The sequence below is a fragment of the Anolis carolinensis genome, chromosome 4, assembly GCF_035594765.1.
Source record: "Anolis carolinensis isolate JA03-04 chromosome 4, rAnoCar3.1.pri, whole genome shotgun sequence".
In the NCBI taxonomy this organism is placed as follows: Eukaryota; Metazoa; Chordata; class Lepidosauria; order Squamata; family Dactyloidae; genus Anolis; species Anolis carolinensis.
Genome location: NC_085844.1, coordinates 140656924 through 140679174, shown reverse-complemented (window position 1 = coordinate 140679174; position 22251 = coordinate 140656924). Strand labels below are relative to the sequence as shown.

The following is a 22251-nucleotide window of genomic DNA, read 5'->3' as shown; positions in this document are numbered from 1 at the left end:
TCCAACTCCCAAAAACCCTGGCCAGCTTGTCCAATGCTCAGGAATTTTGGAAGCTGAAGTCCAAAACACCTGGAAGAGCAAAGTTTGGACACCACTATCCTAAAGTAATATAAGTGGAAATGCTAACAACAACAACAACAACAACAATAACGCTAATGCTAATAATAATAATAATAATAATAATAATAATACACTTTATTTATATTCCACCCTTCTCCCCTAGAGGACTCAGTACAGATTACAACATTTATTTACATACATAGGCAAACATTCAATGCCTTTACAATCATATATACTGGAACAAACAAACACAAAATAAGGCAGAGGCTTCTCCTTTCATTTCCAGCTTCTGGAGGAAGTACTCATCTCTGGCTCTGGGAGGTGCTTTTCTCAATTTTCCAGCTGAGGAGCCTGTGTTGTCACTTCCTGTTCATGTGGCTGGCAAGACTGTGGCTGGCAAGACTCTTTGCCTTTTCCCGCTGAAGTGGTAACTATTTACTTACATTTGCATGTTTTTGAACTGCTAGGTGGAGCTTACAAACAGGAGCTTGACCCGTCTCGTGGCTTTGAACTGACAACCTTCAGGTCAGCAGTTCGGCGGCACAAGGGTTTAACCCATTGTGCCACCATGGCCCAATTGTTTGTTTGGGTGGCTATATAAAGAGTATCCTTTTCTATTAATTTGTAAAAGGGTATGTTAGTTTCTTAATAATCCTTTAACACCCACACACATAAACATGAACACACAGTAACAAAAATGAGCAAAGCAAGTTTGGAAAATTGCAAAAAAGTGATGACAAGTAGATTATTTTTTAAAATACAACACCGAGTAAACAGAACACTTAAGCGTCATCCCACCCAGCTCTAAAGCAGAGCAATTAATGCAGGTGTCACTCACAATGTTGCAACCAGGACAATCGGGGCCATTCTCACAAATTCTGTGGCGGGCCTGAATCCCTCCTCCACACTGGGCTGTGCAACGTTCCCATGTACCCCAACCGGTCCAGAAGACTTGTGGGGAGCACAGCAAGTGCTCGTTACAATATCTGTAATAAAGGAAGCACAAGAGAAAAGGAACTGTATGCCTGCTTTCAGCAGTTTGTACTATGTTACTTAAGAAGGGGGTTGGCAGCATAGCTAATGGTGGGGAATGGATTCTCACCACCTTTATAACCTCACCACATGTGCTGAAACTATGAGAACTAGGCATGCAAGATGTATAATGAACTGCTTTCAGGATCTTCTGGATATGAAGCTCCTAGCACTATCAGTCTAAAACGTACATCTTGCTCATCCCCTCAAAAAATAATATTCTGTGATAAGGAAAAAATAGGGAAAAGTGCTAGGACAATTCTGGGATGCCTTCCACAATTTGTACATAATGGCATTGGAACTAACCATACATTCTGTGACATAAGGACACTGTAGAATGAATGGAGTTTGATACCACTTTAATTATCTTGGCTCAATGTTATAGAATCTAAGGATTTGCAAATTGGTGAGGCACCAGCATTCCTTGGATGAGATCTGGTAAAACTACAGCTCCCATGATTTCATATTGAACCCTGGCAGTTAAATCAGTGTCAAATTGCATTCATTCTACAGCCTGTTTCAGATGCAGCCTGAAACACTCAGATCAACCAATATCAAATTATACAGACCATATTATATCACAGAGTAGACTTTACATCAGATCATTTAACCCATCTGTTTTTACATTTAAATTCAACTAGTGGTTTAATCCTCTTAAAACAGGCTTTAAAAATCCAGAATTATTTCTCTGAATGAGTTGTTTTATCCTGCAGAACTACCAGTCTCTGGCATTCATACACACAATACTAACCCACTGTTGGAAAAAAGCACACATATACAATGAATAAAACCTAGTATTTAGCGCCAAGGAGAACAGGGTGTGTTCTCCAAAGTACCATGATGATTTCCACTAAACATAATAGCATACTTCATCTGAAAGAATAGTTTTTTGGTCCTTGAGATTTCAAGTGTATGCAAAAACTGTCCCTATTGTATCTCCACCATTTCTCTGTCCAGTTCTCAGTATGTAAGACTGTAATTAAGTCATCAGGTTCTGAAAAACTGGATTCCAAAATAACAATGCCATTTAACATCCTGAATGTTTTGGACATCACTTCTCCAGGTTTGTCATTTCTCCTTTATTTAATTCTATAAAAATGATTCATTGTCTATAATAGATAATAAATCCAACCAGCTTTGGTCTTATCATGATTTATAGGTAACAGGTTATTATTATTATTACAAGACTCCATGAAATCTGCAATGGATTGTCCAACTTACCTGAGCATATAAAAACAACCACAAGGTTATGCTGTCTGAACTGAGTAACAATTATTTTAAAAGCCAATTTGTAGGGGGGATCAATCTTTGTTCTGATATGCCATTTATATGCAGATTAGTAAGAGCCACTGTACATTTCTATTTTTACTGTCTTAAGTATTAGAAATCATTAGAGTTTATTGAGCAGTGGAGCCGTTCAAATTAAATGCAGCAGCAACCGCAGATTATGTGAAAAGGTTTAATTCATATTGTTCTTTATTTAGAGAACTGAGGACAAGAAACACAGAGGTGTCTGGGTTGCTGTGAGTTTTCCGGACTGTATGGCCATGTTTCAGAAGCATGCTGTCCTGACGTTTCACCTGCATCTATGGCAGGCACCCTCGGGGGTTGTGAGGTCATTCACACCTGTCTCAAACAGACAAGAGTTCTTTCTCCCACCCTGAACATTCCACAGATATATGAACCCCAACTGCATAGTTTCCTCACAACCCCTGGGGATGCCTGCCATAGATGTAGGCAAAATGTCAGGAAAGAATGCTTCTGGAACATGGCCACACAGCCTGGAAAACTCACAGCAACCCAATAATTCCGGCCATGAAATCCTTCAACAACACAGAGAGATGTCCTCCTATGTTTTGAAAAGTGGACTGGAATTGGCAATTTGTCCTCTCATTATGGATGTTGATGTGCCACCACTGATATACTGTCATATAAAGATTCACTGGTGGATAAAGGAGGCTGCCATCAGCTATGCACTGCCTTAAATTAACTGAAGCAACAGGGAAAGAGCACAGGGGAAAGCTTTTACTACCACACTGCAGCACGGTTATGTTTAAACCTAAATAATCTGATGCCATGCACACCTACGCAAGGGAATTTTGGAACCCCTGCCCCATGAAGGTCAAAGATAGACCTGAAGCTGCACAATGACACCATGCCCAGACGGAGGACTTATCCATCCGATGAAAACCAATGGAATGTACTAATGTGTAATGTGATCGAGGATTACAATCAAAGGTTGGCCTCATGTCAGGGCTTTTGCATTGCCAGTTGGTAGGTGAAACAGTGCCCCCGCTCACCTCCTGATCCTGGTGTCTCTGACACAGGCACACACACTCACTATTTGTAATAGTTGACAAACTAGAGTTCAAGGATGAACAAGGGTTTAGATTCAGGCTAGAGTGTTGCGAGAAATAAAAAACTTTTGCTTCTTATAAAATAGAACAAGACATGAAGCGAAGTTGATATTTGGCAGGGCTATGCCATTGCCTGTTGGTAGGTGAAACAGCACCAAAACCCACCTCCTGATCCTGGTGTCTCTGACTATTCTGTTTGTAACAACTGACAAACTAGAGTTTGGCAGATGTACAAGGGTTTAGATTCAGGCTCGAGTATTTCTAAAAACCATTTTGCTTCACATAAAACAGAACAAGACATAAATCAACTTCATATCTTCCAGTTTGAATCATCATCAGCATATAAGTGAAGTTGTGGCAGTGAGGAAGAAGGGGGGGTAAAAAGCACCAGAAGTCTCAGATATATTTCAAATACATTGCGGGGTTGAATCTGCTGGAACGTGGGATTTTGACCAAAGTCCGATTAATTCTCTTTTTGGAAGCATTTCAAGCTAGCAGGAAGTGTTTTTCCCCTGCTGCTCTCCTCCTCCCTGCTCATTTCTTCACATTTTCCCTGCTCAGGACCCAGAGGGCTTATAATTTGTAGGGATTCTACAAAACAATCCAGGCGAGAATCTTAGATCTGTGAAATTGCTGACCTCTGTACTGACCCAGCGTCTTGAAATGATGAGGGCAGAAGTGAGAGGGTGACATGGAAAAATGGCGAGGCCTGTGATATGACCCTTGATGCACTGAATGAGGCCATACTCAATTTCCCCAAAGACAACAATTGCTATTTGTAGATGGGGAGGGGGTTCAAAGGAGGAGGAGGAAAAGTAAGAAAATGAAAAATTCACATAAGCTGGGTCTAGTTCCTTCTCCCAAACAATTGCAAGATGAAGCTGATTTCCTGGAAAAGAATTCCTTATACTTTTTTGTGGAAGAATACATGCTTCACATAAAAAGAGCAGAAACAGATGCTCATTATAATAATAATTATAATTAAACCATTCTTGTAAGTGAGAAAACAGAACTGTTCAGTGGGTTGCTGTGAGTTTTCTGAGCTGTATGGCCATGTTCCAGAAGCATTCTCTTCTTACGTTTTGCCCACATCTATGGCAGGCATCCTCAGAGGTTGTGAGGCTTATTGGAAACCAGGCAAGTGGGCTGTGGAATGTCCAGGGTGGGAGAAAGAACTCTTGTCTGCTCTTGTCTGCTTGAGGCGAGTGTGAACGTGGAAGTCGGTAACCTTGATTAGCATTGTATGGCCTTCCCAACTGATGCAATTGGGAAAGAGGGCATGTTGCATCATCAGGAAACCTAGGGCCCTTCTACACAGCCATATCTCAGAATATCAGAAGACAGGAGCAGAATTCAAAACGATCTTGACAGACTAGAGAGATGGGCCGAAACTAACAAAATGAAGTTCAACAGGGACAAATGCAGGATACTGCACTTCGGCAGAAAAAATAGAAATCAAAGATACAGAATGGGGGACGCCTGGCTTGACAGCAGTGTGTGCGAAAAAGACCTTGGAGTCGTCGTGGACAACAAGTTAAACATGAGCCAACAATGTGATGCGGCAGCTAAAAAAGCCAATGGGATTCTGGCCTGCATCAATAGGGGTATAGCATCTAGATCCAGGGAAGTCATGCTACCCCTCTATTCTGCTTTGGTCAGACCACACCTGGAATACTGTGTCCAATTCTGGGCACCACAGTTGAAGGGAGATGTTGACAAGCTGGAATGCGTCCAGAGGAGGGCAACTAAAATGATCAAAGGTCTGGAGAACAAGCCCTATGAGGAGAGGCTTAAAGAACTGGGCATGTTTAGCCTGCAGAAGAGAAGGCTAAGAGGAGACATGATAGCCATGTACAAATATGTGAGGGGAAGTCATAGGGAGGAGGGAGCAAGCTTGTTTTCTGCTGCCCTGAGACTAGGACACGGAACAATGGCTTTAAACTACAGGAAAGGAGATTCCACCTGAACATCAGGAAGAACTTCCTCACTGTGAGGGCTGTTCGGCAGTGGAACTCTCTGCCCCGGGCTGTGGTGGAGGCTCCTTCTTTGGAGGCTTTTAAGCAGAGGCTGGATGGCCATCTGTCAGGGGTGCTTTGAATGCGATTTCCTGCTTCTTAGCGGGGGGTTGGACTGGATGGCCCATGAGGTCTCTTCCAACTCTACTATTCTATGATTCTATGATTCTATCAAGGCAGAAAATCCCTTAACATCTGCTTTGAACTGGGTTGTATGAATCCACACTGCCATATATTCCAGTTCAAAGCCGAAAACGTGGGATTTTATTCAGCTGTGTGGAAGAGACCTTAGTAATAACCATAGCTTTGAAAGATTACTTTTTGGGGCTATAACTCCCAGCATCCCTCAGCCAGCATGGCCCTCTGGATTCTCACAGTTATAGTGCAAAAACATGTTTTCCAATATATACCAAGAACTGTGACAAAGCAAAAAGAATGAATCACAACAGTCAAATCTATGTTGCGCACAGACATATCTATGTTAATCACTAGGGAAAAGATATATAATCAATTAGATTGAGCAATTAAAAACATTTAATGACTGAAGTAATGCCTCTGCTTAATCATGCAGCAAATTTTAATTGCTTACAAAGAGAAGTACTTTTCTTATAAATGAGGCATTCTCTCCTGTGCAAAACAAAGGAGAGAACATTTTAGTCATATAGCCTACTAGCACCTCCATTGGCAAGGACTGATGGGAGTTGCAGTGCAAATAAAATCTGAGGGGAGGGCACAATTATGCACTCAATGTGAATATGCATACATGATCTCAAAACACCGACAGCATGTGTACATAGGTCTCATTAAAGACTTTCCACTGGTTATTCATAGTTTTTTCCCTAACATACTGATCTCCCAGTTCAATTTCAAGCACTTTGTGCCACCTGCTTATGGAAGGGGAGGGCCAAGATGGCAACCAACTAGCAGCTCCTGAACTAAGCTCCTGAACGCAGAGTAGCTCACACCAGATGACCCAAGACCCACAGTTCAAAATGTCCCCCAGGGGGAAGAAAAGAACCCGGATCAGCCCCAACTATGAAACAGGGGCCCACAAGTCATCGAAAACAGAGAAACAGATGAGAGTTGACTCCTACCTTTCAACCGCAGAGACTATAAAAGTCTCCCAAAATATCTACCTTAAGTCCAGTAACAACTAGACTAGCCTCCCCCCCTTTAAGGGTCCAGTCCAGGACATTTTCTGGAGCAGGGAAGCAACAGTGATAATCTTTTGAATCACTTACCCGGCTCCCCCCTAAAATACAGTTCTCCCCAAAAATACATTACTCAGCCTTGTTAAGAAACTCAATATGCTTATGATATCCAACTCTATTACTTCATAATAATAATAATAATAATAATAATAATAATAATAATAATAATAATAATAATAATAACAACAACAACTTTATTTTTATACCCCGCCCCATCTCCCCAAAGGGACTTGGGGCGGCTTACATGGGGCCTGGCCCGATAAAACAAACAAATAACAGTAACAAAGCAATAAAACAATTATCCCAGTAAAAAAACATCAACATCAATAAAAATAATCATTAAGATCAACAAGCAGGATACTTCTTTTCACCTAATTCTAAAAAAGTTGCTCCTATACTAAACTGTTGCTGGCTGTAATGAACTGGATAACTGTAAACAGATTGAAATTTAATCCAGACAAGACAGAGGTGATTCTGGTCAGTCAAAAGATACATTAGGGAATAGGTATCTGTCATGCTACATGGGTTACGTTTCCCCTAAAAACAAAGGTTTGTAGTTTGGGGTGCTTCCAGATTCAACTCTGAACCTGGAGACCTAGGTTTCAAAAGTGACAATGAGTGCTTTTGTACAATTAAAGCTAGAGCAACAACTGCATCTGTTCCAAGAAAAGGCCTATCCAGTCACTGTGGTACATGCCTTGGGTATATCCTATTTGGATTTCTGTTACGCACTCTACATGGGGCTGCCTTTGAAACATGTTCAAAAATTTCAGCTGGCCCAAATAGCTGATATACCACACACACACACACACACACACACACACACATACACACACACACACATCCACACACACACAAGCTCAGGAGAGGCAAATATACATTTAGAAAACAAATTGCTATTTGGGGCTAAAATGGTAGGTCATTCACTGAGGGCTTTAGAATGAGAAACAGCCAAAAGGCTACACTTTGCCAACCTTGCTTTACATAATAAATTTTATAACAATGCTATAAAGAGTAGGTTTTGGTAATAAACTGGGAATAAAACTAATATCCTATATACTAGGAATATAAAGGCTATATTATTTTGGACACATAATCACAGTAGCTACAGCAGAAAATAAGCCTGTATTTTAAAATCCTAAAATGATGTGAAGGAATTATTTTGAGGAGAAAATGTATTGGTTTGGTGCACACAAACACTTTTTGAAAGAAAACCCATTTTCTGTGCAGAAAACAAGGTTTTATGCATGAAATCCCCAAATGTTTTACTGCACACAATAATCCTTCTGTTGCACTTTGAAATGTTCTGACCAAACTTTCCAACTGTCAATAAACTTTTTTAAAAATGAGAATGAATAATGATGAATATTCTTTCCATCCCTCTTGAGAACATGCACACAAAATGGAAATTTGATGATCTGCATCTTTTTCATCCGAGTACACACATTTGTGTTGTAACTCCTGCTGCTTTGTCAGTTTAGGAGCAATATTTCATTTCGGCATCAATAAACATGATTTACATAATCTGTTAAGGCTGACTGTTTTATGGAGCTGAAGTACAGTCAAATAATCAGAAATAATGTCAGACACAAAGAATCATTGTACCACTTGTCGTTTCCTCTCTATCTCAGAGGACAAAGATGAAGGTGTCTCAATGGAGCCTGTCTCTGCCTGCCCAAATTCCTGCAAACATATGCTTTTAGCAAAGGCTACTGAGGATTGAGCTTGAAACCTTATGTATGCTGAGCACAAGCTTGATCTCAGAGTTGCAGTCTACACTGTACATTAGACAGGATGGGACATCTCAAAGTTAAATCCATTAAAACCTATTTCAATTTGTTTTCTGCACTATCTAAAAAAGCTTGAAGATGACAACATTATAAACCACATATAAGGGAAGTTTATAAGATATGTTCACTTGGGGTAACTTGGCGGAAGTCAAGATGCTAATGCTGGTGATGCCAACCAACATGTTATTTCTTCTCCATTAAAACCACCACACCCCCCCCCCTTTTATACACAGTCAGAGCCATCCTTCTATTCTCCATTCCAACATATCCATCCACACACAGCCCATTCTCACTGATCCATTGCCCCCTCCCACACATCTATTTACATCCATCCTTCATCAGCAGACAACTTCAAAAGAGGCCAAATCCTCCAGGAAAGCACATTCTGACCATGTAAGGCAGAACAAGATAGGTTCTGTAGGTTTGTTCTTAAGTTGAATTTGTATGTAAGTCAGAACAGTGTAACTCCAGAGATAGATAGATAGACACACACACACACACAAAAATTTAGGATAGCTTAGGGAAGAGTTAATATCCCTGTGATGTTTGCTTTGCTGTCTGTGCCACTGTTCAGAAGATTTGTAATATAATATAATGCTAATAATAATACAATATAATAATTGTATATTATATATTACATGTAATATTACTAATAATATTACAGTATAGTGGTATAGTACAATATATACAATATAATGTAATACAATATAATACTAATAATACAATATAGTAATATATTATTATATATTACATGTAATTACTAATTATATTGCAGTATAGTGGTATAGTACAATATAGTAATATATAATACTAATATTGAACTATGCTAATAATATAATATGTTGTAAGTACATATATAACTTGTAAGCCTGTCTGAGTACCCTTCAGAGTGAGAAGGGCAGGATATAAATGTCGTAAATAAATAAATTTCACATCACTTTCTGTCCCTGTGATAATTGGATTTTGACAAAATTGGCTTGTTGAGGAAACAAAAATTGGTGTTAAAGCTTTAGTGGAGGCACCTTTTCGCCATGATAACTTCCAACAGTGAATTTCCATTTCAAGAGATAGATTTCTCTTGCTTCCGGTTGTCTCAACCCCATTCTTCTGCTAGTCGGATGTTTTTAACTCAGGGACTGCCTGTAATGCAGTTCAAACTGCGTTTTATGGCAATATAGCTGGGGCCATAGTGCTATAGCCATACACGACTTCTTACTGGATTATTTTGCAAGCGGATACTTGGTAGCCATTATCAGTTTTCTAGGGGAAGCACAGCCTTCTCGCAATACTGATTTTGGGAGGCCTTCATTAAACAAAAGTTGGAAACTGAACTGCATTTTCATTTCCTTGGTAACAGCAATGAAGCTGCAAGCCAAGATATGAACTGAGGACACAGAAAAGGAATTTCACAAAGGAGGGGTAATAAAAGGGAGAGAAAAACGTACTGAAAGGGAAGCAAATGATATGGGGAAGAGCTTTACCTTTCTTCACGGTTCTGTCCCACACAGACACGGCCTCCATGTCGAGGGCTTGGATTGGTGCAGGAACGCTGGCGGACTTGAAAGCCTATCCCACAGGAGGTACTGCAAGGAGACCACAATGTCCAAGGAGTCCAGCCTCCATTCCTGTAAGAAAAAGAACAGCGGGGGGGGGGGGGGGGGAAGGAATAGTTTATAAACCACATATATCAACCCTGCAATGAAGAGGGACAAAGAGAGCTGTTTGGGGAAAACCTCAACAAATCAGGCAATGGGAAAAGAAAGTATGAACACCCTTTGCATCATCACTTAAAAAAACAAATATCAGCGAGTGTTTTAGAAAGATACTAAGGAATGTTACACACATTGTCCTCTTCTGCCAGAAGGATCTGATCCATCCCATCTGCTACTGAGAAACCCTGGCACTAAACTTGGAGCATTACATTTCAGAAACTGTTAATAGAAATGGAAAAAGCATTTATTTTTAGGGTTATAAAACCTTTGGATGTCAATAAGAACAAACAACTTTAAAGCTAACTTACTATGAGCAAATGCAGGATTACCCTACATTGGAAAAGAATAAGTTCATGCAGCATAAACTACACTAAGAAGATCTATGTTTCTAAATTGAAAAGAGTGCCAGGATCTTAACTATTAATTAATATTCAGAAATGGAGAGAGGATAATTCTAAAGTCACAAACAAAAGAAGAAGCAATCTGTATTAAATAACAAAACCTTTCTATATGCATTTATAAAATAACATTTCTTCATGACTCATGGTGTGGAAAATTATCCAAACCTATTACAGTACTTGTGGCTAGATTCTCAACCACCCAAAACAATACATGAAATGGTTGGGATAATAAGGAGTTTGCATTTTGGATTTTTTTTCAGATTTTTGGTACCTGTATCTATATATATAAAAGAGTGATGGCATCACAGCAATTCACAAAACAACAAAAGTACAGGCCCCCCAACCTCAAAATTTGACAACACAACCCATCATCCACGCCTCAAGGTTGATACAACAAAAAGAAAAGAAAAATAAAGTCCTAATTAGAGGGAGAGCAATAATTTTTTTTATCCAATTGCTGCCAGTTTAGAGGGCTAATCTCTGCCCACTTGGTTGCCTAGCAACCAAGGGACAGCCAGGTTTCAGTTAGGGGACAGGCAGAGTTAGGCCTCACTTAGACTTCTTCCACAGATTATCTAATTTGCACTGGATTATATGGCAGTGTAGACTCAAGGCCCTTCAACACAGCTATATAACCCATTTATAATCTTATATTATCTGCTTTGCACTGGATTATCTTGACTCCGCACTACCATATAATCCACTTCAGTGTGCATTTTATACAGCTGTGAAGAAGGGGCCTCATATAATCCAGTTCTGAGCAGATAATATAAGATTAGAAATATACAGTAGAGTCTCACTTATCCAACGTAAACAGGCCGGCAGGATAAGTGAATATGTTGGATAAGAAGGGATTCAGGAAACGCCAATTAAACATCAAATTAGGTAATCGTTATACAAATTAAGCACCAAAACATCATATTATACAACAAATTTGACACAAAAAGTAGTTCCATGCGCAGTAATGCTATGTAGTATTTACAGTAGAGTCTCACTTATCCAACACTCGCTTATCCAACGTTCTGGATTATCCAACGCATTTTTGTAGTCAATGCTTTCAATATATCGTGATATTTTGGTGCTAAATTCATAAATACAGTAATTTCTACACAGAATTACTGTGTATTGAACTACTTTTTCTTCCAAATTTGTTGTCTAACATGATGTTTTGGTGCTTCATTTGTAAAATCATAACTTAATTTGATGTTTAATAGGCTTAGCCTTAATCCCTCCTTATTATCCAACATATTCGCTTATCCAACATTCTGCCGGTTTATGTTGGATAAGTGAGACTCTACTGTACTGTATTTACAAATTTACCACTAAAATATCACAATGAATTTAAAACACTGACTACAAAAACATTGATTATGAAAAGGCAGACTGCGTTGGATAATCCAGAACATTGTGTAAGCGAATGTTGGATAAGTGAGATTCTTCTTTAATATGAAATAATTACTGGGATAGAATAATGCAGAACAATATAATCTCTAAAACCAGGACAGTAAATAAACAGGGGAATTCCACATAGGAAACAATCGGGGCCAGCTAACACCTCCCAACAAAGTATTCCCATCATCAAAGTCTGGCAAATCCTCTGTTTTCTCAGGGCCACAGACTGTAGAAGCACATAAAATATTGCAAACAACACCACTCTGAAAACAAGGGAATTCCAGACAGGAAAGAATCAGGGCCAGCTAACACCTCCCAACAAAAAATTCACTCAGGGAGGAAACAGCCAGGCTTTAAAGCTGCAAGGCCATTACATCCTAATCATTTTTCCTAATTGCAGCATTCATACTTGCCTCCAACAAAAAAAAAAAAAACCCAATCAGAAATATTGTATATTCACAACCTTTAGGAAATAATATCCCCTGATGGCACAGCGTGTTAAAGCGCTGAGCTGCTGAACTTCTGGACCGAAAGGCCACAGGTTTGAATTGGGGGAGCAGAGAGAGCCCCCACTGTTAGCCCCAGCTTCTGCCAACCCAGAAGTTCGAAAACATGCAAATGTGAGTGCATCAATAGGTACTGCTCCGGCGGGAAGGTAACGCCGCTCCATGTAGTCATCCCACATGACCTTGGAGGAGTCTACGGACAACGCCGGCTCTTCGGCTTAGAAATGGAGATGAGCACCAACCCCCAGAGTCAGACATGACTGGACTTAATGTCTGGGGAAAAGCTTTACCCTTGACCTTAACTACCACCAATTCCTCAATACTTTATTTCCCATACCACCAGACTTCGCCACAGCAACGCGTGGCCGGGCACAGCTAGTTTGCATATAAATATATATTGGGAGATTGACCACTCTTAACATGACATTCATTTATGTTTCATTCACATATATTTATATTTTTGTTTCATATACATATAGCTAGAAGGTAATTTTGTACAATATTTTAAATAATGCTGTGCATGAAACAAAGCTTTTTTACATCAGTATTCAAAGGTGTTTCTATCTCAGCCATCTATGCAGTAAATTTCAGAATTCTGGAAAAGAGGTGCTCTCAACCTATACGAGTTAAATTTGCTGCGGCTGGATACAGTTCTCTCCAGAAATCATAGTTTCTTCTCTTTTCACAATCTTCACTCCCAAGCCCCTCCTGCTACAAAGGAAATAGATAAGAACTATGTAGACTGAAACACCCTACTGTCAAGCTTTATCTAATACGCTTATTTGAAGCACTCCTTTAATTGGACCACCATGTGTTCTTAAAAGCAGAGGTTCCAAACAGGTCTGGGAAAGTGTTCCTCTCTTCCACCTCGCCATTCTATGCAATGCTTGTACACTGAACCTGGGATGATCCTGATGGGGGACTCTAGAAAGGTTAGTAAGGAGGTAGCTATGTTTTTGTCAACAAATTATACTTGTCTGCTTTGTCTGGTGATTACACCACAAGTAAAATGTGTCTTATTCTAATATCACCAGCCCACCAAAAGCATTCTGAACTCTGCAAGGTCATCTCATTTATATCTGTCCTACCTGGAACAGTTGACAATCTCCACGATTGGCCCTTCACACTGCCGACCCCCACACTGTGGAACTGGGTTGTCACACAAGCGAGTTCTGCAGAGGCAGAAGCCTACGTTGGTGCCATCTGTGTGTGTACAAGACTTCCATTCTGACCAGGTCCCAAAATGGCCATCCACAGTCAAATTCTTTGTCTGGAAACCAAAAGAGGTAGTGATGGGTGAGGCAGATAAGCTTGAGTTATCAGCTGTGATGTTAACATCCATTATAGAGCACAAGACCATATTCACATTCTATACAGTGAGGGTGAGACTCTTACGTCCCTTGACATGGTGGATATATCATGCAGCCATTCCAGATGTTGTTGAACTACAAATCCCAGAAACCAAACTCAACATAGCAATTGGTGAAGCATATTGAGGAATCCCTTGAAATGCTGAACTCTTATAATAATAATAAACATTTTTGCATCCCGCCCCATCTCCCCATAGGGGACTCAAAAGTGGCTTAGCATTTCTCTCCAATGATGATGGTGACTTAACGCTTTTGGGATCTCTAGTTCAACAACATCTGGAATATCTGCAACCTGACTTGCAGTGAATGAATCATCAATGTGCTGGTAAATACAGTTGGCTCACTCCTGCACTAATGCGAAACTAAAACTAATTTAAAGTTGAAAGTTTATCATGCCATCTGAATCTGGGTGGGTGGCTTCTTGCTTGCAACCTATTCCCTATTTGTAAAGTAAGATTTCTAAATCCTATCTGACAAGCTGAGAATCCTGGTTTGGAATGACATGCTACATTTTCTGTTTCTGATTAGTTTAGCCACTCCACCGGTTTGAGAAATTGGATGGAAACAAATGGCTCTTCAGAACACGTTATCACACAATTCTTTGGAATTGTGACTTAACACTGTGTTTGAACACGACTCTTGACAGCAGTGCTATCGTAAGCATATGTACTAAGCAGCCAGCCTCTTTAAGTTTCATGGCATTTGCTTTTTAGGCTGGATCTATTCTACCATATAATCCAGATTATCAAAGTGGATAATCCACATTATCTGCTTTGAACTAGATTATATGGATGTGACTTGAGGAAGTGACTGAATATGTGTATCTTGGACAAGTATAGTTGAATAATTTGGCAAATGGGCATGAAGATGCAAGGCTGCTTAGATGGATTTTCATCAAAACCGGACAGTGCTAACAGATTATAAGATGCCAATGAAGGACAGAGTAGATATCTTCAACACTACAGTTTTACTGGCAATGTCATATGCATCTCAAACATGGCCAACAACAAAGTTAGAGGAAGAAAAACTGGCGATGTCTCAGAGAGCAATGGAAAGAAAGATGTGTGGTGTGACAATAAGAGATAAAGTCAGCAATAAAGAACTACACCAAAGGACCGGGTTACGTGACATGGTCAATGAAATCTATGAGGCAAAAGGAAGATGGGCAGGGCATATAGCAGGAACAGAAGACAAACAACTGACATGTTGACGAATGGACTGGATACCAAGAGACTATAAGCAAGCCTTGGGCAGACCTTGTATTTGATAGGATGAACCAATCATTAAGCTATTCGGCCAGAAATGAAAAAGAAAAGCACAGGATCACATATTTTAGCAAATGGTAGATTTGCGAGAAGCCCAAAGGAGTGGATCGACGATAAATTGAATCAAATAGTATATGGGTGTACACTGCCATATTATCCAGTTCAAAGCAGACAATCTGGATATTATATGGCAGTGTAGATCCAACATTAGTCATCACCATAGGCAATTCCTCGTGGCAGAGTATAGTTGTCTTCCAAAGGTGGAGTCTTGGTGGTGGTGGGTTATATTACTGTGAAGATCTATTCTGGATCCACACAGTCTTTCACAGGTGGAAAACAGTCACAAGAAGGATTTCCTCTTGGCATGTTTCTCCCTTTCGCCCTCTATTTGTGCCTCTTCAAAATCCATAGCACCACTGGTAACTTCCCAGTTCTCAGTGCTCTTTTTAGTAAAGATGCTTCAAACTGTATTGAAAAACTATACATGAAAAATCAGACTACTCATTTTCAAAGTATTAGTCTGGTCCTCCTTGCAGACTGAAGAACTTTCATAATTGGACAAAGTTGCTTTTTCGTTTACAACCCCCTGAGATTTCTCCTAGCCAGTGTGACAAATCTCTACTCGCAAATCAATGGCTTTATATCTTTTTGCAGGCAGAAGGCCTTAAGTTCTAACACAGTATCACCAGTGAAAAGCACCGTAAGTGGCATTCTACTAAATGAACTTGAGGAGTCACACCTAATCAGAGTATGCAATACAGGGCTAGTGTGTGGATACAATAAAAGGCAACTCCAAATGCTTCCCCATTTCAGTCTTTGAGAATAGCCCAGTGGGGGATGTTGCATTGGAGCCTGCGCATAACAGGGAATAATAACATTATTTAACACACAAAACAAATCTGCACAAATGTTTTGTATGGCGAAGGAAGGAAATCTGGGACATTATAAACTTTCTATTTGTGCAAAGGCGCAATGCCCCAAATCAATTACTGAGAAATATATTTAGCTATCACATCATCTGAGGAATAGGGAGGGAGGAAAGAAGCCTACCTTTAATCAATAGCAGTTTGAAGTTCAAAGATTTAATTACATCAACCCATATGGTTTCACTTTGCACTGCGAGTTTCCGGCTGGTCTCTAGAGACTCTAGTTGCTCAAAAAACCCAGTTTTTTATCACAATTAATTGGCTCACATCTAGTACTCACCTATCAACAGTTCAAGCTTGTTTTGCAACACTAATGGTCGATAAGATTCTGGCCATGTTGTGCTACCTCATTAAAACGTAATTTAGCATGAGAGGAACAACTTGCAGCAAGTATTGGGTTCACACGCTTTCACATGCCCTCCAGCACAGTCAAGAAAAAGGCACAGTTTGAACCTAAATTGTTATTAACGGTAGTTTATATCAGTGCTGCTCAAGCTATCTGATGTGGGGTTCCAGAAACCTTTTCTTCTAATTGCCAGGAACCAGGACCTTATTTATGCCCACTTGCTACAATGGTTTCTTCTCAATAGTAGTAGTAGTAGTAATAGTAGTAGTAGTAGTAATCCTGACCTCACGATCGTGGAAAAAAACGAACTGTGGATCATTGATGTGGCAATCCCAGGCAACAAAAGGATTGATGAGAAGCAATTGGAAAAGCTTACAAGACTCTGGCACAAGCCAGTAAAGGTGGTCCCAGTGGTGATCGGCACACTGGGTGCAGTGCCTAAAGACATTGGCCAGAACTTGAAAACAATCAGTGCTTACAAAATTACCATCTGTCAGCTGCAAAAGGCCACCCTACTTGGATCTGCACTCATTATTCACCGATATGTCACATAGTCCTAGACACTAGGGAAGTGTCCGATGTGTGATCCAATAGAAAAGGCAGCATGGTGATCTTGTTTGCTGTGTACCAATCTTGTTGTGTATATAAATAAAATAATAATAATAATAATAATAATAATAATAATAATAATAATAATAATAATAATTGTATTACCCGCCTCTCCTCGTGGTATCATTAAAACGAGATAAAACACTATTAAAATACATACAACAAGATACAGAGTTAAAATACAAGTTAAAATCCACTAAAACCTCAATTTGGCCCACTAGCCAATGAATCACAGATCAGTAGCAATCCATGGGTCAACACTTTTAGATTTGGTAGCTATTTGTAATCAAGTCAGCTGTTGAAAGTTGACTATGGCAGCTATACACATTAAAGCCCTCTAATAGCTCCAGTCATCTATTACTGCTGTCATATTTATTTGTATCCTGCCTTTTTCCCAAGACTGGGATTCAAGGCAGCTCACAGTTTAAAAGAACAATACAAGTAAAGGATGAGATAATTAAAGGAATTTGGAGAAGAATGTCAACTGTCCATTGAGTCATCTAAATCAGATGAATCTGTCTATGGACCTCATCACACTTACCAATTCAAGTGTCCTAGGATCCTTGCTAGTCAATTGAGGATCAGATGGGCATGCAGGCCATCACACAATGTCCCCCAACTTCCACTGGACGCCTCGCCCCAGCTGATGTGGAAGCGTGCTAGAACGCTTCCTTGTCCACACGGGAAGGCTCTAATGGAGCCAGCACACTTCTGCTCCGCTTGGGCAACGCTTCCCCCATGTGATGGGGTAAGTGAAACCGGAGTCGCCCTGAGCACCTGCCATTTCACTATGCTTGCTGGCAAAACAGAATGGGTGTGGGGGGAGGGGCTTGTGACAAGGTCCTAGGTGCTAAAACAGAGTCTGGGTAGTAAAGCAGCCGTCTGGATTTACAAATGAGAGTGAGCAACTGAATTGCAACAAGATAGAGACTCTTTGAATAAATGGTTCCCACATTTGAGACTATGGGAACTCTATGCTCATTCTGTTCCTCCTGGAATTGAAGTTCCCTGAAAAGGCAAGTGCATAAGCTGCAGGTACCTCTTTTTATATGCATGTGTGTATATGTATTATTTGTAATAATTATTTAAAAGACAGATTTGTTGAGGGTATTTAAATAAAAGAAATAAATTAACCCAGAAAAATAAATTAAAACTAATTGTAAAATTATGTATAAACCCCTAATCCTTTCATAGTACCTCTAACATATCCTTATTTACATCAAAATATGTTGGAAATGACAACCTTCTTCAAGCATTCTCTAATAATGTTTATCTATGATCCTGTTGCTTACTGTTTCCTGTATCTATGTTCTGGTGTGCAGCTTCCTTTACTCTATGGTACCTAAGAAGTTATAAAAGGGGCTGCAGACCACATGCTCCCTCTCTCTACCCTTTTGACTATGTGGCCTATTGATAGCTGTTTTGTTATAAGAGAAATGCCCTGGCTGGATGGCACAAATAATCATCTGAAACATTTCTGCAACTGGACTGATAAGTTTTGTACCTGACCACATGAAGGTTGTGAATAAACCAAATATGTTATTTTTATCCAAGTCTACTTCATTTTTGTCTCTTGAATGCATGATATAGAAAAAGTTGTTTTATGGGGGAGTGTATATATTTTGGACACTTAAAAACATTTCTGAAGCACTGCTGTTTTTATACACTGGCAAAACTCCGTTTTCCTAACGATAAGATATAACAGGTTATTCAGTCTAACAACTGAAACCATTGCCTTGCATGATTATATCTGGTTGTGTACCGCAAGAAGAGATTCTACTCTAAAGGGTTTTTGGCTCTTCTCTAAAAGGCATTTTCCAAAAGGTTATGAATCACTTTTTAAAAATAACTCAGCCCTACCAAATTTTATTGTAAAAGAAAACTTTATGAATAAATGCTCTACCCTAAACCCAATGGCAGAATGAATATCCCCAGCAGTTGAGCTGAACTGCACTGACATGCAAGGGACTGCACAATAAAAACAGTACTAAAACACCATCCTTGCTCTCTCTACAAACATGCAATGCTTAGCAGAATAGACCTTGTGCCAGAACAATGACATTATTGGATACAAATCTCTGTGACTAAGATTATCCTCCTATTCTTGAAAAGATGGTACCAACTTGATTGCTCCAATTTATTTGCTACTAATATTCAAACTAAAGTTAATATGTTTCTAATTCTTGTTTGGTTAATAGGCACAAATAATCCATTTAATTTTTCTAATAGCTGCTGGATCCATGGGTAATCTTATTTCATGTTGTTTTATTCTTATAGCCTGAATGCACCCCAAGTTAAACCTGCCTCTGGCTTAAGAGACTTAAGGAAGACTCTTAAATTGTGAAAACAAAGAAGGGAATCCTCTCTGCTGTGGCCCAAAGTCTAATTGTGAAAAACATGAAAATTACCAGCAGTATTGACACAGAGATAAAACCTATTGATTTCCCCACACTTTTCAAAGTACGTAATGTATGAAACTGTGCAATGCAGTATATTTTCTGTAGGTTTTGCCATTGTATCTGGGAGGTGTCTACTAAAATTTGAAATTGATTGTTGTATTTTGTGAAGCCTCCTGGTAACAAAAGGTTAAGGACAATATATAAATACTAGCTGTGCCCGGCCACGCGTTGCTGTGGTGTTGTCTGGTGGTGTTGGTGAGAAATTGTTGAGGTAGTGGTGGTATTGAATGTCTGTTGTATGGTTGTCTTTATGTTTAGTATGCACACTGAAGTGGATTATATGGCAGTGTGGAGTCAAGATAATCCAGTTCAAAGCAGATAATATAAGATTCTAAATGGTTTATATAGCTGTTTGGAAGGGCCTTGAGTCTACACTGCCATATAATCCAGTTAAAATCTGATAATCTGTGGAAGAGACCTAAGTGAGGCCTAACTGTGCCTGTCCCCTGGGCTGAGTAGGTTGCTAGGAGACCAAGTGGGTGGAGCTTAGCCTTCAAACTGGCAGCAATTGGATAAAAACTATTATTCTTCTCCCTGTAATTAGGACTTTATTTTTCTTTTCTTTTTGTTGTATCAACCTAGAGCCGTGGATGATGGGTTGTGTTGTCAAATTTCGAGGTTGGGGGGCCTGTAGTTTTGTTGTTTTGTCCGCTGCCCTGATGCCATCACTCTTTTATATATATAGATTTAAAAGCCCAAAGATAAATAATTCATAATTTGATGTGAAATTGGTTAAAAAAAACCATAGTTAAGACTAACTTCTGCTGTATTTCTTAGGTTCAAATAACATAAGCTGAAGGAAAACAAATTCCCTTACTCTATGATAAGGGAAAGATAGCCTAAGCCAAAGACTCACCATGACCACTTGCATTATACTAAACTGTGGTTTAACATGATGTCTGAATGTGTTTTTCATGTTGAAACCCTACGACCCATTACAATTGCATCCCAGGAGCAATGCCACTGCCTCCATTCCCTCTGCGTTAAGGAGCCATCCCCACAATTGATAGGGGGAATGAATTTTCTCAGCAACACATTGTTATGAGCTATCTCTTTCTTAATAATTTAAAGCATTTTGTGTAGCTCAGTGATTCCCAACCTTTTTTTGACCAGGGACCACCTCCAACATTAGTACCAAAAGGGTTACAAATCCGTTTTTGTCAACATTAGATTCGGTTTGGTTATTTGGAGTGCTGATTCAGAAAATTGCATTGGATAGACCACACCAGCTCTAGTTTCTGATACAGAACATATGCCATCCAGTAGTCGCCATCTGCTCGCCCACAGAAAACCGTATTTAATAATCTAGAGTGATGTTGTCAATCCAATGCAATTTTCTGAATCAGCACCCCAAATAACCCCAGGAACAGGCCTAAAAATGAAGACACCAAGGTGCCCCCACTTCCAGGCACCACATGGAAAGGCTCCGCTCAGGGTGAGGGAGGAGGAGGAGCAGCAGTCAGGAGGCTTGTTATCACACCTTTTGTGGGTAGTTAGCCTCTCCCCTCCCGACATTCCCATTGCCTCGGCACTATGAGAGGATTTCATGAGACCAGTCACTCTCATTGCAACGTTGTAAAAATGGTGAGGCCACTGACCATATTATAGTTCTTGGGGACCACTGGTGGTCCACAGACCACAGGTTGAGAACCACTGCTGTAGCTGATTCTGGTGGAGGTGAAAAATGCAAGAAATTGCGTATCTCTGAAGATACATAGATATAGTTATTCAGGTCAATACAACTACATATCTTTTAAGGGTGTTGTTATTCATAGGGATTGCCACGTTGTTGCTGTGGGGGTGGAGACAAAATTCAGCTTGCATTCCCTGAAACAGAGTTTCTTAAACTGTGCTCTCCCAGATGTTATGGACCTTAACTCCCACGATTCCTAACAGCTGGGAAGCTGGCTGGGATTTCTGGGGAGTGAAACCTAAAACACCTGGAGGAGTACAGTTTGAGAAACACTGCCCAAAAATGTCTTTCTCCTCCACCATCCCTGAAATTTCCCTTAATTTCTAAATTTAACTTAAAACTCCAAATGGGCATTTAGGGATGCAGTTTGGGCACCCAAGTAAAAGGGGCAGGCAAATTTACCAAGGGAATGCAAATGTAGTAAGTATGAATTCTAGACATTTTGTTTTGTGTCATGAGCAACTTGAGAAACTGCAAGTTGCTTCTGGTGTGAGAGAATTGGCTGTCTGCAAGGACGTTGCCCAGAGGACGCCCGGATGTTTTATCATCTTGTGGGAAACTTCTCTCATGTCACTGCATGATAAGCTGGAGCTGACATACAGGAGCTCACACCGCTCCCTGGATTTGAACCACCGATCTTTCAGTCAGCAGTCCTGCCAGCACAAGGGTTTAACCCACTGCACCACCAGGCAATGGACATGACTTAATATCAGTCTCATTCTCTTAACTGCAAAAAAAAAAAAAAAAAAAGATACATGGAAAATGTCATGGGTGGCAGAACATTCTCATTTGGAGCCAATGTCCTCATTTTGCCTCCCTACCACCACCCCATAGCTACACTCTTGGGGCACCATGATGAGCCTGTACTTCAACATATACCACATCACTGGCTCTCATAGAATGGAAAGTAGGATTCTTCTTGTAAAACAAGAAAGAAGAGTATTTCACTGGATGTGCCTTTGCTACAATTGTTTGTACCAGAAAACAGGTTAAATAATTTTTTTAAAAAAACAGTTCATAATTCAGAATTTCAACCTAAAGGGCTTCTCCAGTTTTTGTTTTTTTGTTTTTACTAGAAGGAAATGATCTCTATGCACACATTTTCCA

General features: G+C 39.8%; 1 protein-coding gene across 4 annotated transcripts in view; it reads right to left on the bottom strand.

Moving 5' to 3' along the window:
* sema5a (semaphorin 5A) overlaps positions 1-22251 on the bottom strand; it is a 216724-nt gene that overhangs the window by 39885 nt on the left and 154588 nt on the right. For all 4 annotated transcript variants that reach the window (XM_062977930.1, XM_008109113.3, XM_062977931.1 and 1 more), the window contains 3 exons: positions 13565-13746; positions 9947-10090; positions 899-1046 (listed from right to left, as the gene is read on the bottom strand). In XM_062977930.1, coding sequence (XP_062834000.1) covers positions 899-1046; positions 9947-10090; positions 13565-13746 — 474 coding nt within the window. The remainder of the gene's footprint in view (positions 1-898; positions 1047-9946; positions 10091-13564; positions 13747-22251) is intronic.